At 32.1% G+C, this 17,569-nt stretch overlaps 2 protein-coding genes across 2 annotated transcripts in view; both read left to right on the top strand.

Annotated features, from left to right (window-relative positions):
* LOC139502004 (uncharacterized) overlaps nt 1-17,569 on the top strand; it is a 165,999-nt gene that overhangs the window by 114,688 nt on the left and 33,742 nt on the right. The gene's annotated exons all lie outside the window — the stretch shown is intronic.
* Nucleotides 3,504-14,122, top strand: LOC139501790 (uncharacterized). The gene is made up of 3 exons (XM_071290989.1): nt 3,504-3,721; nt 10,000-10,691; nt 12,301-14,122. Exons 2-3 carry the CDS (start codon nt 10,008-10,010, stop codon nt 12,502-12,504), a joined length of 888 nt encoding a protein of 295 aa, XP_071147090.1. The 5' UTR covers nt 3,504-3,721; nt 10,000-10,007; the 3' UTR covers nt 12,505-14,122.

Below are 17,569 nucleotides of genomic sequence, written 5' to 3'. Positions count from 1 at the left end.
TAATGGTTTACTTTTTAAATTGTTATTTGTATGGAGAGTTGTCTCATTGGCACTCACACCACATCTTCCTATATCAGGTTACGACTTCAATTTTATTTCAGAGTTGTAAGTCTATAATGTTGGAGGTAACAAAGTCTAGCTCGATCTCCAATGAGATGTTTCATATCCCTACAGATGCTATTCTGTTTTGCAACAAATACTCAATACAAAATTTACTGAAATATTGTAAACCACACCCAATTCATAAACATTGGTATATAAGAATTAACAAAAGAATACTGAATATCAACATTTTAAGTCTAAATCTAGTGAATAGTTGTCTCATTTGCAATCATTAAACATGTTAAATAATCTAATTATTTTTTATCATATGAAAAGAGTTATTTAAATTAAATTAACAAACACACATTTGGAAGGCCATATAAGTTACCTCAATTTAGGATAGACTCTTGAATTTTAAAGAGTCGAAATACGATGAACGGATCATATAAACCCGAAGAAAAATATAATACAAGCCCAAACAAAAAAAATATAAACAAGTCTAAATTGAAAACAACATTCAAACCTATGATTGCGTTGGATAAAAACCTTCCTGACTGCCATTGGCAATTGTCATCAAAATGGATCACTAGATGTTACATGGATCTTAATATATATTGAATACCAAACAGAAAACGAAAAAACTTGCGAAAAAGATGGAATATCGCAAACATGAGGTGCAAAAACTTGTATACACCATATCTTGATTTCGACAATAAATGTATCTTCAGTGATGTTAGAGATCGAAACGGTATTTGGAAGGCCATATAATCTACCTCAATTTAGGATAGACTTTTGAATGTTTAAGAGTTGAAATAGGATGAACGGTTAATATTAACCCGAAGAAAAATTTAATACTAGCCCAAACGAAAAAATATAAACAAGTCTAAATTGAAAACTACGTTCAAACCTATGATTGCGTTGGACAAAAACCGCAATTTTTATACGTGTGCATGTAAAACAAAGTTCTTGGTAAAAGGGTCAAAATACAGCACAAACAACATTTTCGAAAAGATCAAAAAGTGAAAAGTATATTTTAACAAAACGCAGTTGACTAACAGGTCGAACAACTGATGTCCTTAAACCCTGCTGACTGCCATTGGCGATTTCCAAATAAATTGATCACCAGATGTAACATGGATCTTAATATATATTTAAATACCAAACAGAAAACAAAACAAAAAAATGCGGAAAAGATGAAATATCGCAAACATGAGGTGCAAAAATGTGTATACACCATATCCGGATTCCGACAATTCATATCTCTTCAGTGATGTTAGAGATCGAAACGATATTTGAAAGGCCATATAATTTACCTCAATTTAGTGTAGAGTCTTGAATTTTAAAGAGTCGAAAAGGATGAACGGATCATATAAACCCAAAGGAAAATATAATAGAAGTCCAAACGAAACAATTATAAACAAGTCTAAATTGAAAACAACGTTCAAACCTATGATTGCGTTGGATAAAAACCGCAATTTTTATACGTGTGCATATAAAACAAAGTTCTTTGTAAAGGGGTCAAAATACAGCACAAACAACATTTTCCAAAGATCAAAAAGTGAAAAGTATATTTTAACAAAACGCATTTGACTAACAGGTCGAACATCTGATGTTTTTAAACCCTGCTGACTGCCATTGGCGATTACCAAATAAATCGATCACCAGATGTAACATGGATCTTATCAGATTATTACATGGCATTTTTCATATCGCATGTATTATCAGCCCTAGATTCAATATCAGCCCAAGAGCCGCATGGCTCGAGGGCTGATATTGACCGAGGGCTGATAATACATGCGATATGAAAAATGACATGTTATGATCTTTTTATCATATGCTTCAACAGTAGAGAAAAATAACAGATTCATGTATTGATCCTTTTACGTGGTTCCCGAAGTTTAAAGAGTAAATAAGTTCACGGCCGTCGGGCCAAAAATTTGATACTTTCAATATGAAAATCTTTCTATCATATGCCTCAACAGAGAGAGAAAAAAAAACACATTTTAATATGCACGAATCGACAAAAAAATAATTCAACAATATACATAATGATCATTGTTTGGAAAAGTCAACTTTTTAAAGAAACTTTCTAAATTATGTTTCAGAAAAACTTAAAAACTGCATTTATTAAATAATTGTTAGTTTTTGTTTTGTTTTTTATTATGTTAAACAATATACTTTCCAGTATTCAAATAATTGTTTTGTACACTACTTTGTAATGTTTTTCACTGAAAACGTAGCATTGAGGTGTATTTTCCGGAATTAGCCGAGTATTACCGGAATGCCATGTGATAACGTTACGGAAAGGCATGTGATAACAATCGAAGCATGTGATAAACTTTTCATATCGAAGCACCAATTCGAAAAATATGGAATTTACGTCAATTTAATGCTATTATCATACGGTAAAATGTATATGTCATTTAGTCTAAGTATATGATAATAATATTTATCATATACTTAGACTAAATAACATATAAATTTTACCGTATGATAATAGCATTAAATTGACGTAAATTCCATATTTTTCGAATTGGTGCTTAGCGGGCTGATATGAAAAGTTTATCACATGCTTCGATTGTTATCACATGCCTTTCCGTAACGTTATCACATGGCATTCCGGTAATACTCGGCCAATTCCGGAAAATACACCTTAATGTTACGTTTTCAGTGAAAAACATTACAAAGTAGTGTACAAAACAATTTCTTCAATACTGGAAAGTATATTGTTTAAAATGATAAAAAAAAAAAACAAAACAAAACAAAACAAAACAAACAAATTATTTAATAAATGCATTTTTTAAGTTTTTTTGAAACATAATTTAGAAAGTTTCTTTAAAAAGTTGACTTTTTCAAACAATGATCATTATGTATATTGTTGACTTATTTTTTTGTCGATTCGTCCATATTAATATGTTTTTTTCTTTCTCTCTTTCTGTTGAGGCATATGATAGAAAGATTTCAGATTGAATGTATCAAATTTTGGGTCCGACGGCCGTGAACTTTTTTACTCTTTAAACTTCGGGAACCACGTAAAAGGATCAATATATGAATCTGTTATTTTTCTCTACTGTTGAAGCATATGATAAAAAGATCATAACATGTCATTTTTCATATCGCATGTATTATCAGCCCTCGGTCAATATCAGCCCTCGAGCCATGCGGCTCTTGGACTGATATTGAACCTAGGGCTGATAATACATGCGATATGAAAAATGCCATGTAATAATATGATAATATTTAATACCAAACAGAAAACAAAAACACTTGCGAAAAAGATGGAATATCGCAAACATGAGGTGCAAAAATGTGTATACTAATATATCAAGCCTTAAACTTATAAATGGTGTATCATAATATTTATTCTGTCATTCAATATTGACAATTTTGAGGAGATTGTATTTATATAAACATTTAAAATGTCATGATTTCAATGCGCACGTCATGTGTATAGATTTACAACCACGGTAGTTATTGATTTGTAACAACCATTTGCTCCATGTAATAGATGAACATTGTATTCCAGTCAATCAGTACTTTTGTGCTTATATCAAACTATCGTAGATGCGGTAATGTTTAGTAAAGAATGTTCTGAAAAACGAATAAGTATGCAAGTGAACAAAACATACTAAGATTTCAAGACGCGCTTAGTATTTTGTTAACCAGTTTTTGAACAAAGGTAAGTTTTGTTTTAATCTTGACATTATTATCACATGTACACATTTTAACGTGATTTTAACGTGTCAATATTGTGTTAATTTTACTGTTGGATTGTTTTATGTGATATCCGTTTAACGTGGCTCGGTACGTATACATCCCGTCAATGTGTTTGTATTGACTTTCATTTTTTAGTGGTGTGTTTTGTAAATGCGACTTTTGGTATTTCTTTGGTTCTCATAACGTGGCTCTGTACTTTAAAAGATCCCGTCAGTATAATATTGGTCTATTTTACATCATTATGATATATTTCTATTATGAATTTCAAAATACGTTGAACCACAAACGTCAAAATCATGCAATCGCGTAGTGGAATAAACTATTGATGGATTCTTAAAAATTCTATATAACTTTTGGACTATTTTAAATCTCGGTCTATTTCTGAAATTTATTCTTACATACTTTTGATTTTTTTAACCCTGTATGCTAACATTGCCTATATGAAATTTTAAAAGTGTTTGTATGTACATTGAACGACAAATATATGTGACGTATACAATTTTCTGACGTCAGACACGCACATCAATGAATGTGTTTGTGGATAGATGTTTTGTGTTCTGTTAAATTGTTCCTTTTTTAAAATTGTTACACAATGATGACTGCTGTACCCATATTTTAACTATTTGATTTTTTGTGTAGTTAACGCATCATTGTAAATATTACGGAATTTGATGATTATTTGATTTTGCCATGTTATTATGGAGTTTCCGATTTGATTTTCCTCTAGGTTCAGTATTTTTTGTGATTTTACTTTCTATACCATATTTTTGGACTCTACCTTATGACTGTTGGCGGCCATTAGGATTTGTTTTTATTGTTTCATATTCAGAAAAGATTAATTATCAACATAACTAGCAATATGCAAAGTTTTGTGCTTCTATGTTCAAATGATAAAGTATACTATATTTTTGACTGTTGGCGACCATTTTGAAATTGACGGCCATTGTGGATTTTTTTTTATGGCTCCATATCCAAAAACGTTGATAAGCATCATAACTAACACTGTGCAAAGTTTCATGCTTTTACCATAAAATGATCAGTTGTGCCAAAATATTGGACTTAGCTGCTTATATATATCTAGTTTTAAGGTTTAATCTGTAGTTATAATTTCAGTGAAAAGTGATGTTCATCTTCTACTTAACCCGATTTTTAATACATTACAAACTAGTTCATAGGTGGGTTAACTTAAATGTCATCCTTTTTCAATATCAAGATTGTGTGGACTTAATTTTATTTTACAGAGATGACCTTTCTTATGTATTACTTAGAACACCAACATAAAAACCACGCTGATTTGAATTTTGAAATTGTTGATAAATTTTTAGTTTGGATGAATTGTGAATATTTTAATGATTGATCATCAGTGCACTGATCAATCACTCGTTGTTTATTACTTACAAGGACACACAAATCAAGCACTGACATAAATACCTATTAATCTCTACTAAGTAAATTAGAAAACATACTGTTCATGACAATACTAGGCCAGCAATATATGTACTAGCCTACCTAGTAAATATACTAGGCCTCAAAAGATAATTTACCAGGCTGTTTATTAATCAAACAATGGGTCTTTAGTTATTTTGCTAGACTGCTTGGTGAATTTACTATTTTCAATAAGCAATATTTCTACCGTTTAGTAACATAACTAGGTCATCCTAGACTTACGGCAAATTAGTGGTGAGACTTGTGATTCTATTATCTTCAAGTAATTTTACAAACATTTTCAAGTAGGATTATCTCTTCCTGCTAGGAACTTACTAGCTATAAGTTCAGGAACCAGGTCATCCTTACATGGTAAATTTTCTAACCTAGTAATGCTATTTGGATAAGGGACTCATTTTTTATTTTAATTTATATGCATAGTGACATATTTGGCAGTGCAATTTCTTACAGCTATTTCTTTAATGTACCGTTACTTTGTTCATAATGTTAAATCCAGACGTGTTTAATAAGGGTGCTTTTTGACTGCATGCCATAAAAGGGGCCCGATCAAGTCATGGTTCAATTGTTTACTGATAATCAACTCAATTTTCCCCATGGATGGGGCCTTAGGTCTCCTAAGCCCATTTGTGTGTGTTACCATTAAAATCAACCGGAAGCAGCTACTGTACAATTTGTATTGTTTTGTGATATATCAATTGAGGAAACTGTGTGAGAATGGCAATAAAAGGGGAAAATATAGATCATACAATGACTGAAATACAAAAAGCAAAAACATCAGAAATAGGTCGCAAGATCCTTAATATGAATTGACTTCAGATATAAAGGTGTTGTATTCTGTAGTAATAATTGACCTTGAATATCAATAATGACAAAACCATTCCATTCCCCTTCTTGTTTTTTTTTGTTTTACTTTCACACATTCTCCTGAAGTTTCCACATTTTAGGTCGGAAGGCTTTATTTTACTAATTTGTCAGTGTAATAGGTTCAGCAAACAAATTTGGAAGATAAATCCTACATTATGTTATTCAAATACGATGCATAAGATCAGAACTATACAATACATTTGAGTAGACAATATAAAGTAGTTAACTTCAATTATAAAAAAAAGGTCCAACCGACAAAAAACAAATAGGAAAAATGTCCTCAATTTACCACAAAGAAACTATTAATAAGCTTACAATTATAAAGTTATTGTGACGATTTTTTTTGAAATGATCAGTTAAATAACCCATCCTGTTATTGCACGGTCCCTGTTTGAATCCCTGTTTGAATCAAGAAGCTATCTATCCATTACCAAAATGATTAAACTCTCCCTCAAATAATATTAATAAAAAAAGTATAAAGAATTCTTACTCCAAGTTTACATTCAAAACACTTAGAAATAAAAATAAAATTGTCTAGAATTAAAGTATACCTGACAGTTTATAAAGCATATTTTTTTTCAATTTCTTTTAAGCACTGTAAAATGTAGTTTAAGCAAACACATCCAATTCAGTGTTATCCCTCTAGAGCACCAGAATCTAAATACATAAGGTTGAAACATAGTACATGAGCATGACTGAATGTTTATGTGTAAGCAAACTCTTTATGTGTGAATTTTTTTATTGTTCAGTGTTCACTCAGTTGGTTGTATTTGGTTTCCAGACATATGGTCTCCATGAATGTTTAATTTTCCCGCTAAATGAGCTACTCTGAATGTCAGATTGTTTTGAATCGCCATTTTCATTAGACACCATGTCTTGTAACAAAGGTGTATCAACTTGGTGAACTCACCCACGGTTTGTTCACATACTGAACGCCTGTTGTGTTGTCGTATATTTGATCAGCACATTCTGGGTTTGTATTGCTGGTATAAATGTTGTATTGTTTGAATAACAGCTCCCTATTCCAACATATGTATGTTTAGTTTCTGTTCTTGAACAGACCAAAAACCTTGAAAAATCTGATTATTCATGTGAGACTCAAACCCCGTGTTTGAAGCATCTGTTGTTATTGTGACGGTAGCCGAACACTGGTGTAATTATTTGTCCTTTTTAGTATTTTCTCTGTGAAACAACCAAGTTGTTGTGCAAATGAAATTTCTCTGGTGGAAGAGGGCCTTTTATATCTGACTATGCGGTATGGGCTTTGGTCATTGTTGAATTGTGGTAATCTATAGTTGTTAATGTCTGTATCATTTTGGTCTCTTGTGGACAGTTGTTCAATTGGCAAACATACCACATCTTCTTTTTTTATATTTCCAGAAATGAAGTAGATAACATTGGTCGGTTGAAAACAAAACTTTACGACAAAAGAGATGATTTCAGCTTTCCAATTGTGAACTTTCCATTTCTAAGTAGCAACATTCCAGCAGCACCTGCATACGGGGTATATATCTCCCAATTGATACGATACTCCCGTGCTTGCATTTCCTATCATGATTTTCTTGATAGAGGGTTACTGCTCACAAGGAAGCTGTTAAACCAAGAGTTCCAAATGGTAAAGTTGAAGTCATCCCTTCGTAAATTTTACGGACGCCATCACGAATTGGTTGACCGTTATGGAATAACCGTTTCACAAATGATATCGGATATGTTCCTTGCGTCGTAACTACAATCCCCTTCCCTTTCAAGAATGTGACCTACCGAATATTACTATTTACTGGATTTGTAATCACATAAGCAACACGACGGGTGCCACATGTGGAGCAGGATCTGCTTACCCTTCCGGAGCACCTGAGATCACCCCTAGTTTTTGGTGGGGTTCGTGTTGTTTATTCTTTAGTTTTCTATGTTGTGTCATGTGTACTATTGTTTTTTTGTTTGTCTTTTTTCATTTTTAGCCATGGCGTTGTCAGTTTGTTTTAGATTTATGAGTTTGACTGTCCCTTTGGTATCTTTCGTCCCTCTTGGATAGGCTTCAATTAAAGCCGTACATTGGGGATCAATTCCATGCAAGACGCTATCAAACCCAACAACATTAGATAATCTGTTGCCATGTTGTGTTCTACCATTAAGCTCCTCACTAACATTTCTATTTCCATAGCTAGAGAAACTATCTCCTCCTTGAAAATGAACCCTATGTAATTGATCGCTTGTGATGGGATAAGTGAAGATTTTCTATAAACCCCAAAATTGAAACTGAGTGTTTCTTTTTGTCTGAAATTAGCATTTTCTCTTGAGCATTCTCTAGCAACCAATTGTGCAACTAGTTTGCTAGGCGTATGTTTTAACTTCTCAGATGAGCTGCTACTACAGAAATTATTTATATGAGCACCCGAAGTGCTTGGGAAGGACAGAAACACTGAGCTACGAATTTGTAATATTTGCCTTATTGCTTCCTCAGATACTGGTTTCAAATTTATCATAGGGTTCCAATCGCCTGTTTTCTTGGGAACTATAAAAAAGTGTACTGTAAAAACCTTGATGTATCTCTGATTAAGGTACAAACTGTATAGCATTTTTTCTATTAAATTTTCTACCTCTGCTAAATTAAAATGAAGATTCCTCGCATTGACAGTGTGTTTTATACCTGTTTAGGTATATCATAAGTAAATATTTTTTGAGACAGAATTTTCTTATACTTAGCCAAAATGAAGATTTAACTATGCTCTTTTCAAAAATATTATAAAAAGTATGGGTCACCGTGCGTGCTATTTTTCAAGCTGAGAGTCGTTGAAAATAGTCTAATTTTGGTTAGATTGTTCATGGAAAAACACATTGGTATGCATAAAGCAACATCTATAAGATAGAATTTTAAAAAAAATTGTGAAAAGATAGTTTTTGTAATATATTTTAAGAAAATAAAAAGAAAAAAGGGTGTCCCCGAACTTGTTTTCTTCCTACAAGTAAAATAAAAAAAATTCCCTATCAGTCCAGTATAAATTTTTTACTAGACGAGTTATCTGTTATTGGTCTGTTAAATGCAGTTTTTAGGAAATTTTGCATTCATGTGTTTGTATACATGGCAATCTACTCCTGTTTTGCAATTTTGGTTATTATCTTTCATATAATCATATAAATGTAGCCTATAGAGATAAACTGTAAACAGCAATAACGTTCAGAAAATCTACTAATAAGACAATATGTCAAAAATTGTCAATTGACCTTCCCATATCCCAGTTTGTCATCGCAACTCCACTGAAACCACAAAACAGAATTTCATGAAACTTTGTAGATAATAAGGACATACTATGATGTGCGTATTGACAGGAAATAATAATTCATATTTTTTTCTTATATTTTTTTTCTTACACGTATTTCATTTCTCCAATGACATTGTGGGGATGTGGGGTATGTGAGCGCTCTCACTAAAGTTCTTTAATTGTGTCCTGCCTTAAATTCATGGATTAGTATACATGGTAATCGTCTCCTGTTTTGCATTCATGTGTTTGTATACATGGTAATCGTCTCCTGTTTTGCATTCATGGGTTTGTATTCATGGTAATCTTCTCCTGTTTTGCATTCATGGGTTTGTATACATGGTTATCATCTCCTGCCTTGTATGCATCACCTGCCATGCGAATCCAAAATAAGTGAAAATGTCACAATCGATGAAATTACTAATTAGACTACTATTCTGGTATGTAAAAAAATATTGCCGACGCTAAAAAGTCGTTTGTGAGTAGAGACGTACAGATATCGTATCGGTCAACAGATTCGTAATTCTGTTGGAGCACCTTTGCCCAATCATACAGTTCCTTATCTGTCATCGGATAATGATAAATCGTAAACTAACATTTCTGTCAAACTTTCTTGGTATGGTTTATATTCTAATATAAGAACTACTTGCTGAAAATCAATATTTTTCTTTAGATATAGATATGACACAACAACATAGAAACAACTACTTTAAATTAGTGGCCCTCATTGTTGATGTGGCATACCTTGTTATCTCTAAGTATATTAAAGAAAAGATACTCGGACCCGATAGTTTTGAAACATTTCTGACTAAGGAGAAACACAAGTTGGTGCATATTTACGAAACATCTCAATGTTGCGAATGCACGATACCAAGCATCAACAAAGAGAAATTGATAACAAGGAAGCAGTTACTGATACTGTATATATCAGACAAAGGGAACCAGATTCGTGATCACAAAAGATATACCAGAGGCAAGTTGACTCAAATTTGCATTTGTGAATATTCTGCAAAAGCACACATAGATGTCAGAGTGGTTGATATCACACTAGCAAACTATATAATTCAGAAATGTGGAAAACACGCGTTAGGGATAGATAATTGGATAGAACAAATAAAAGACGTGCGAAACGAAATATTCCATCTGTCAGATATACAAGAGTTAACAGATGATGAATTTAACAGAAAATGGACAACACTTGAAGGATCCATTATGGGAATAGCTAAAGTAATAAGCAGTGCATGTGCTGAAGAAACAGAGAAAAATATTATGCAAGCAAAAAAACTAACAATAATTGACGATTATATGTTAAAGTATGAAATCGTTTGTCGAGATTACTGGAGAAATAAATGTGCTGAATTTGAGGTAAGATTTGTTATATCATATCTGTAAAGCTTCATTGCAGTGAAAAGTAGTATGGCCGAAATAGCAACCGGAAATGAAAGCACTGTCAATCTGGAGAAATAACATTTTGACAAATACTGTTGCATATATGTATAGGCTTTACGTTCATTCATTCGATATCTGATATAATTAGCATTTACGGTAGGTCAACCATGAACGAATCCACTACAACATATTTGATTTAACATACATAACAATGTGAAAAACAGTCAATGATCTAGGATTAAAACTAAAGCAACGACCATACTATAAACCTTTAACAAAAGTGTTCTAAACAATGTGAAGATTTTAAAAGAATGATAAAAAGGAAAACATATTTTCATAGAAAGAATTTTTTTTTTATTAGCTATTGAACTGGGGAGTATCTGACTCTAAATATACTGGAGTAATTTAAAGAAATCCAGATAGCATAAATACAGAATTTGTTGATGCAGTGAATGAATAAATTAATAATTACAAAAATGTTACTTGTTAACATGACATGACAGATGCATCATATGCGTATTTTTTTAGGAGAACGCAGTGGTCCAAACCTTGATTCATTTGAATTTGAAATGATAAACTATAGCTGTGTCGCAAACGAGGCCATTTCCCATAAATTTAATATTTCCAAGGGGCACAACTTTTTTTAAAAGGCGATCGTCCACCATTATAGAACTTGTCCGAGATATTGCTGATACTAATCTATAGTATAAGCTTTATAAAAATCTGTAAGAGCGCTAACAAGACCGGACGGACACACGGACGCCCGGTATTTCCATGTCCTCCGCAACGCGTTACGCGGGGGACAAAAATGGACAATAAATTACAAAAGTTCGAGTCAACGACCATTCAAAATAGAAAGAAGTTGTTACAAGCTATAAACATACATATATCAATAAAGTATCGATTATGGAAAAAGTTATGTTGATGTTTTATTATTTGTAGATTGAAGGGTCATATTTTGAATACTAAAATGTAAAACAGTTTAAGAACAACCCGCCAAATTAGTAACTATCATTCAAATGAAGAATATTTTCTGAATTAATAAATGATATTTTTAATACACATTTCGTACTTGAAATAGAACATTTTCATGAAAAATGTAGCAAATTATTTAAAAGACGAATAGCCATAAACTGATTTACAGTGATTTACAGTTATCATCCTATGAACATTTCGAAAATTTACATTTTTCAGGACACTAAATTTTTCAACCCCTCCCCCCCCCCCCCCCCCCCCCAAAAAAAAAATAAAAAAAATATTATTTGGAATTGGATGTTTCTTTTGTTATAATGTTATTCACTTTTAAGTTTAGAGACTCAGCTAACATATAAAAAAAATAATTTTTGGCAATATCAAAAGATAACTAAATTGAGTGAGAGTTACTCTCTACGGGAATAGTTCCATATTCGGCGAGTTGTGAGTTGTCCCAAACCTGTACAACAGTAACACATAAACTAATTATTTATCAGTCTTACAAAGGCATGAAAGGATATCGACTAGATGCTTTGATCTTAATTCCTCTTGTTACAGTTATATTTTGTGTATTTATATTTGCATATGTTCATATCGCATGTATGTTATCAAGAGAGCACAAAATCAAGTCCTTGAAGAGAGAGCAGCTGCTTTACACCATACCATGCCTCAGCTGTTTAGTAGATCGATGGAAAAAGATTGTCAGCAAACCATGAGAAAAATACGTAAATATGCTCTATTTTATAACACAAATATCATAATGTGCTTTTACCTCAGGATTTTAGAAGAAGCTATTGTAAATGGAATATCCATTTAATGTGAAATATTCAAAAGACTATATGTTCTTAAATGTGAATATTATATGAAAAAATCCATAAAGCTTCCCTTTATTTTCCTAAATTTTCGGATATGAATAAAATCTTGCAGATTGACTGACCATTGATTATCTGGAGCCCATTATAGTTCGTTAAGGGTTTGAGTTACTCACTTGTTAGTTTCATGTGTAGTGATTTGTGGGCTCATATTGCTTTTTGTGGTTTGCAGTGTTCTTATCGCAGTTCTGTTACGGTTTCTAATTTTTTTTTCTTACGGATAATTTCTGTAACTTACTACATGCATATTCAAGAACATCATGGTAAAATCTAAACCTCATTTAATATTAAAAAATCCTCAATTGAATAAATAATAATAGTATATTCATAGTCATATAAACATAAAATTTAGAATGGAAATGGGGAATATGTCAAAGAGACCATAGAGCAGACAACAACCGAATGCCACCAATGGGTCATCCATGCAGCGATAAACTCCCGCACTCGGAGAGGTCGGACAAACACTTCATAATCTAGCATATTATAAGAACATTAACCTGAAGCACGGGGAGGCACTCTGCTGTCTCCACACGGCACTAAACAAAAACATGAAACATAACAGAGTAAGGAAACTACAATTCTATTGTAATGAAAATATGGAAAAAAATACAAGACTTCTACCATTAGTTTTCATGGCTGTTTAGTAAAAGGAGTCACTGTTATCAACATGTTCCATGATAGAGGGGTTTAGCATTTCTTTTCCTTTTTGTTCTTGTGTGAGAAACATAAAATTATGAGAAGATAAGCAATTTTCATTTATATTATCCGTTAGATTTTAGTTAATTTAAAAGAGAAGAATCTAATTAAAGGAGACAATTGAGAATCATTTATATCATGTATAAGGAAAACCAAATTATCTTAAATCCGATCCATTTCTTCTGAAAAGATCTAGGATTGACTGTAGAGCATTGCAAAAAATGGTCCGCTAGATGAAGGTGTAGCAAAGTTCTTTGAATTCGAAAATATCCCGATAAATGGAATAGGATATTGCATCGATATAAATTATTTGAATATGATCTATTTTACTTTTAGAGCAGCACTAAATACATACAAATGACATTTGATGTCTGTCGAACACTTCATAACGCGTTGTGTGCTGCTTTCGAAATTCTTCATTAGAAAATCCACTTACAATGATGTCTACTTACGATAAAAGAGACAAGTGTGGGTACCTTATTGTCTTTTTTTTTTCTCATTTATTTCCAATGTTGTTAATTTGATCCATTCTAACGGTGTGTATATTTCTCATCTCTTTTGCTACGCCCGCGGTTTATTGGTTTAAAGTAGATGTAATGATTTCATGCATATTCAGAACGAGAAACTACCAACAATTAATACGGGAAAGTTCTAAAAAATGGGATGAAAAAATATGACGTTCAAATAGTCCATAAACTTAGATACGATCCAAATTAAACTTTCTAATCGTTTGAATAACTTATACTAAGTTATAGCTGTTAATTTAACACGCTGGTAATATCTTTAACATTCATCATAACCTTTTGGCTAAAATGGCCTTATTTACACCATCAATTATACTCTGAGTACAGAAAAACATGTACACCTGCGAAATTTTGAGGAATGGCTGGACCTAGATAATTAATCTTTAAATGCATATGGTTCAGAAAATTATAAACTTTTCTCGATTTTGCTATTCATTTGTTTCATTTCTGCAGAAGGTGCAAAAATAAACTAAGTTGGAAAAACGTTTGCGAAGCTGCCCTCATATAAACGATGTTGTGAGTAGTATTGATTTAATTGGACAATATATGGACAATAGATACCCGTAAACAATAGGTAACTTTAACCGTGTAACTGAGTGGACCATATAAAATGAAACTCGTGTGTTTGTTTATTTTGCTATATCCTGCAGACTGAAAATACAATGCACGTCAAAATCCAGGTAAGTCATTAATTTTCTGAAACATAGACTTCGTATAACTTTTATATACCGAGGTCCAGCCATGTCTAAAAACTTTCCTAGATGCATTAGTTTGTCTGTACTCATAGTACATGTTTGGGTGTAAAAACGGCCATATTGTTCAAACACTTTAGATAAACCTTAAAAGTATTGTATTGATATTTATCGGTAATCAAAACGATTTTGTTCTCAATAGATAAAACATAACTTAATATGTATAACTAAACAGTTATTCAAACAACTAGATTTTTTTATCGGGATGTTTATCAAGTATGTATACAAAAATTATTTGATCCGTACTGGATGATAGGTTGACTTGGTTTATAATTTGTAATTGTCTTTGAACTAGATTACAGTAACTTCTAGTAGATCAATACTATGTGCGGTTTGTATTTTATTTTTAAATATAAGTTTAAGAGACACATACAACACCTTGACATGATAAAAAGGCAAATAACGGTCTTCAGAACACTATATGGATAACTAGACTGAATACGAACTATATAAAAAAAACAGGTTGGTCTTACTTACTCTGTAAGGGTAATGATATCCTGCTTCACATGTGACACCCGTGATGTGGCACATGGTAGTTTTAGGCAGATAATCAAGCCTTTTTACCTGATTCTTACAGCGCTAAGTTGTAGTGTTACTTCACAACTTTGAAAGTACTTTTATTCATGGGGTAACAATTTTCGTTGTTTTCGTGGATGACTTTATCCACGAATTAAAGAGTTTAACGAAATTAAACAACCATTGTCTAAATCAAGACATTGAAAGATCCTCATATAGGTGTGACTACTAATACATGTAATATGATCTAGAGAATATATTGAATAACGCCAAATCTGAAAACACTATACTAGTAGTCACAGGGCAAACGCACTATGCACTACATCAGCATGCACGATGATACCCATTTAATCTTTTTAGAATAACCCTAACTGTACAACTTTTGATTTTTTAATTCTCATAAAAATCTTTTTGATCGATGAAAGTCAGATTTCCTGTATTGATATGCTTGAATGATAAAGTTTTCATTTTAAATCCTCAAACTTCTCGTACATACGGGAAATAATAATTTCATGCTGGGATTAGTTTTGATAAGAATTATTTCACAATTCAAGATACGTTTATAGCATTTTTTTATGTTACTGTTTTCTTAAGGTGACATGTATATGGCCTAAATAACACCTTTGATGGTCTCGAATCTGTTGATCACTTTATCATGTTTATATTGGTTTAACTAGTGTTGTCACTACGATTTACCAGTTTACCGGGTCAATGTTAACTTTGCAATTTTCTTCAATCTGGACAATTTGTAACTTTCGTTTCTCAGGCTTCAATTTTTCATTTTGTTTTAGAAAACTAATTTCCAAGACTTTGAAAATCCACGAACATGTAAATATTGCTCAAACCACGAAAATTGATACCTTCGAATTAAAGTAATTTCACAGTATCTCAAGTCAGGACAAGGACAAATCAGTAACGAATCAGTCAGTCATGATGAATCCCATCACCTTCTGTATGTGCCTGTCTCAAGTAAGACGTATGCAATTCAGTGGTTGTCGTTTATTTCTGGCTTTCCTGTTCGTTTTGTTTTTTGTTAATTATTTAATCTTAGATGTTATACTAGTCGTCTGTTGTCTATGTGGGGATTCACAAGGCCGAATTCATAGCAGCAGACCTTTACCCTTTCGATACACTCGTACTCACTCTTATTGTAGTTCATGCAACATATCAATAATTCAATTACAATGTATCTTTGGTTAAATATTTATGACTTTGATCATATTGACTTCTACAATTTGTATAGAAAAGAATGTCTGCATTTTTTATATGGTTTAAAATTAGTCAAGTGTTATGATTATTAATCTGACATATAAAATTAATTAATTCCGTTGTGTACTGCTTTTACCAAAAAAAGGGGGGGGGGGGTTACAACTCATATAAAAACAAAGTATATAATCCAACATGAAGTCCTAAATAATCGTATTAATATACAATTTTGTCAAACTAGAATTTCAGTAAAACATGAACAAGTGACTCTTTCTTTTCTCTTCTTAAAACCTAAAAATAATCGAGTATTAACACCCAACGTTATATTGCTTATTTTGCAATGGACACAAAACCCAATTAAAACCTTGTTCTGTCCAGAATCAAAAGCTTGTTTTTTTAGATTTGCCTTTGAACTGTTTTGATTCGAGTGTCACCGATGAATATGTAGAAAATACACGCGTATATCGTGCACAGTTATAAGCCGGGTATCTACAATGTATGGTTATTTTTACAACTACTGTGATGATGCCACTGCTGTTGAACGTTTAGTCTCCGATGATATCACCAGACCAGTAGGAAGCCTCTTTGGTTGACATGATTTATCATTTATTTATTTGTCATTGCTGTATTGTTTGGAAATTTTGAACGCTTAAATACCAAAACACCAACCACGTTATTATTGAATATCACAATTACCTTCTTATTTTTACAGAAATTATTAATAGTATGGTTGACAAGATAAATGTAATGGTTAACATATTTGATAGAGGGGAGAATGTGGAAATATTTGAAGATACTGAACTAGTAACGGAAGGTATGCATTCAACGAAGAAGATTTTATTTCAATATTCTAAATTATGTATTATTTCGAATTAAGTGGTACACTATGAATATAAAATATCCTATAAGATTCTGTCAATGTATTGTGATCTTTGTAGATCAACACGATATATAGAAAACTATTGATTAGTTTTTACTCTGATGTTTCAGACAACAAGAGAATCCTTATACCGGTTTTCATGCAACTTGACATTCCGACTTCATGGGATAAAATAAAGGTTTTTGACGCTATAGATGAATTCAGATTAACCGGAACACCAGACATGAATATCAGAATTAAAGCTATTTCAATTGATGACCTTAACATGTATGCAGAAATAGCAAAACAGGTCCTATGTAATGTTCATCAGCTTCGTTCGGAAATTAACAAACTTATGTCAACGATGCTATCAGAAGCGGAAATAGATACAAAAGAAGATGCAGAATTATATGTTAACTTAAATGTACCAGACAGATCAGGTATTTTTTTTTATTTT

Source organism: Mytilus edulis, chromosome 13 (genome assembly GCF_963676685.1).
Source record: "Mytilus edulis chromosome 13, xbMytEdul2.2, whole genome shotgun sequence".
Lineage (NCBI taxonomy): Eukaryota > Metazoa > Mollusca > Bivalvia > Mytilida > Mytilidae > Mytilus > Mytilus edulis.
The sequence above is the reverse complement of the archived record's forward strand: the minus strand, read 5'-3'. Positions and strand labels throughout refer to the sequence as shown.

Bases quoted from the DNA above. Each gene is read 5' to 3' on its own strand.
- LOC139501790 (XM_071290989.1), top strand. From the start codon at position 10,008: ATGACACAACAACATAGAAACAACTACTTTAAATTAGTGGCCCTCATT. The intron at 10,692-12,300 runs GTAAGATTTGTT...TATGTTATCAAG, and splicing joins ATAAATGTGCTGAATTTGAG to AGAGCACAAAATCAAGTCCT.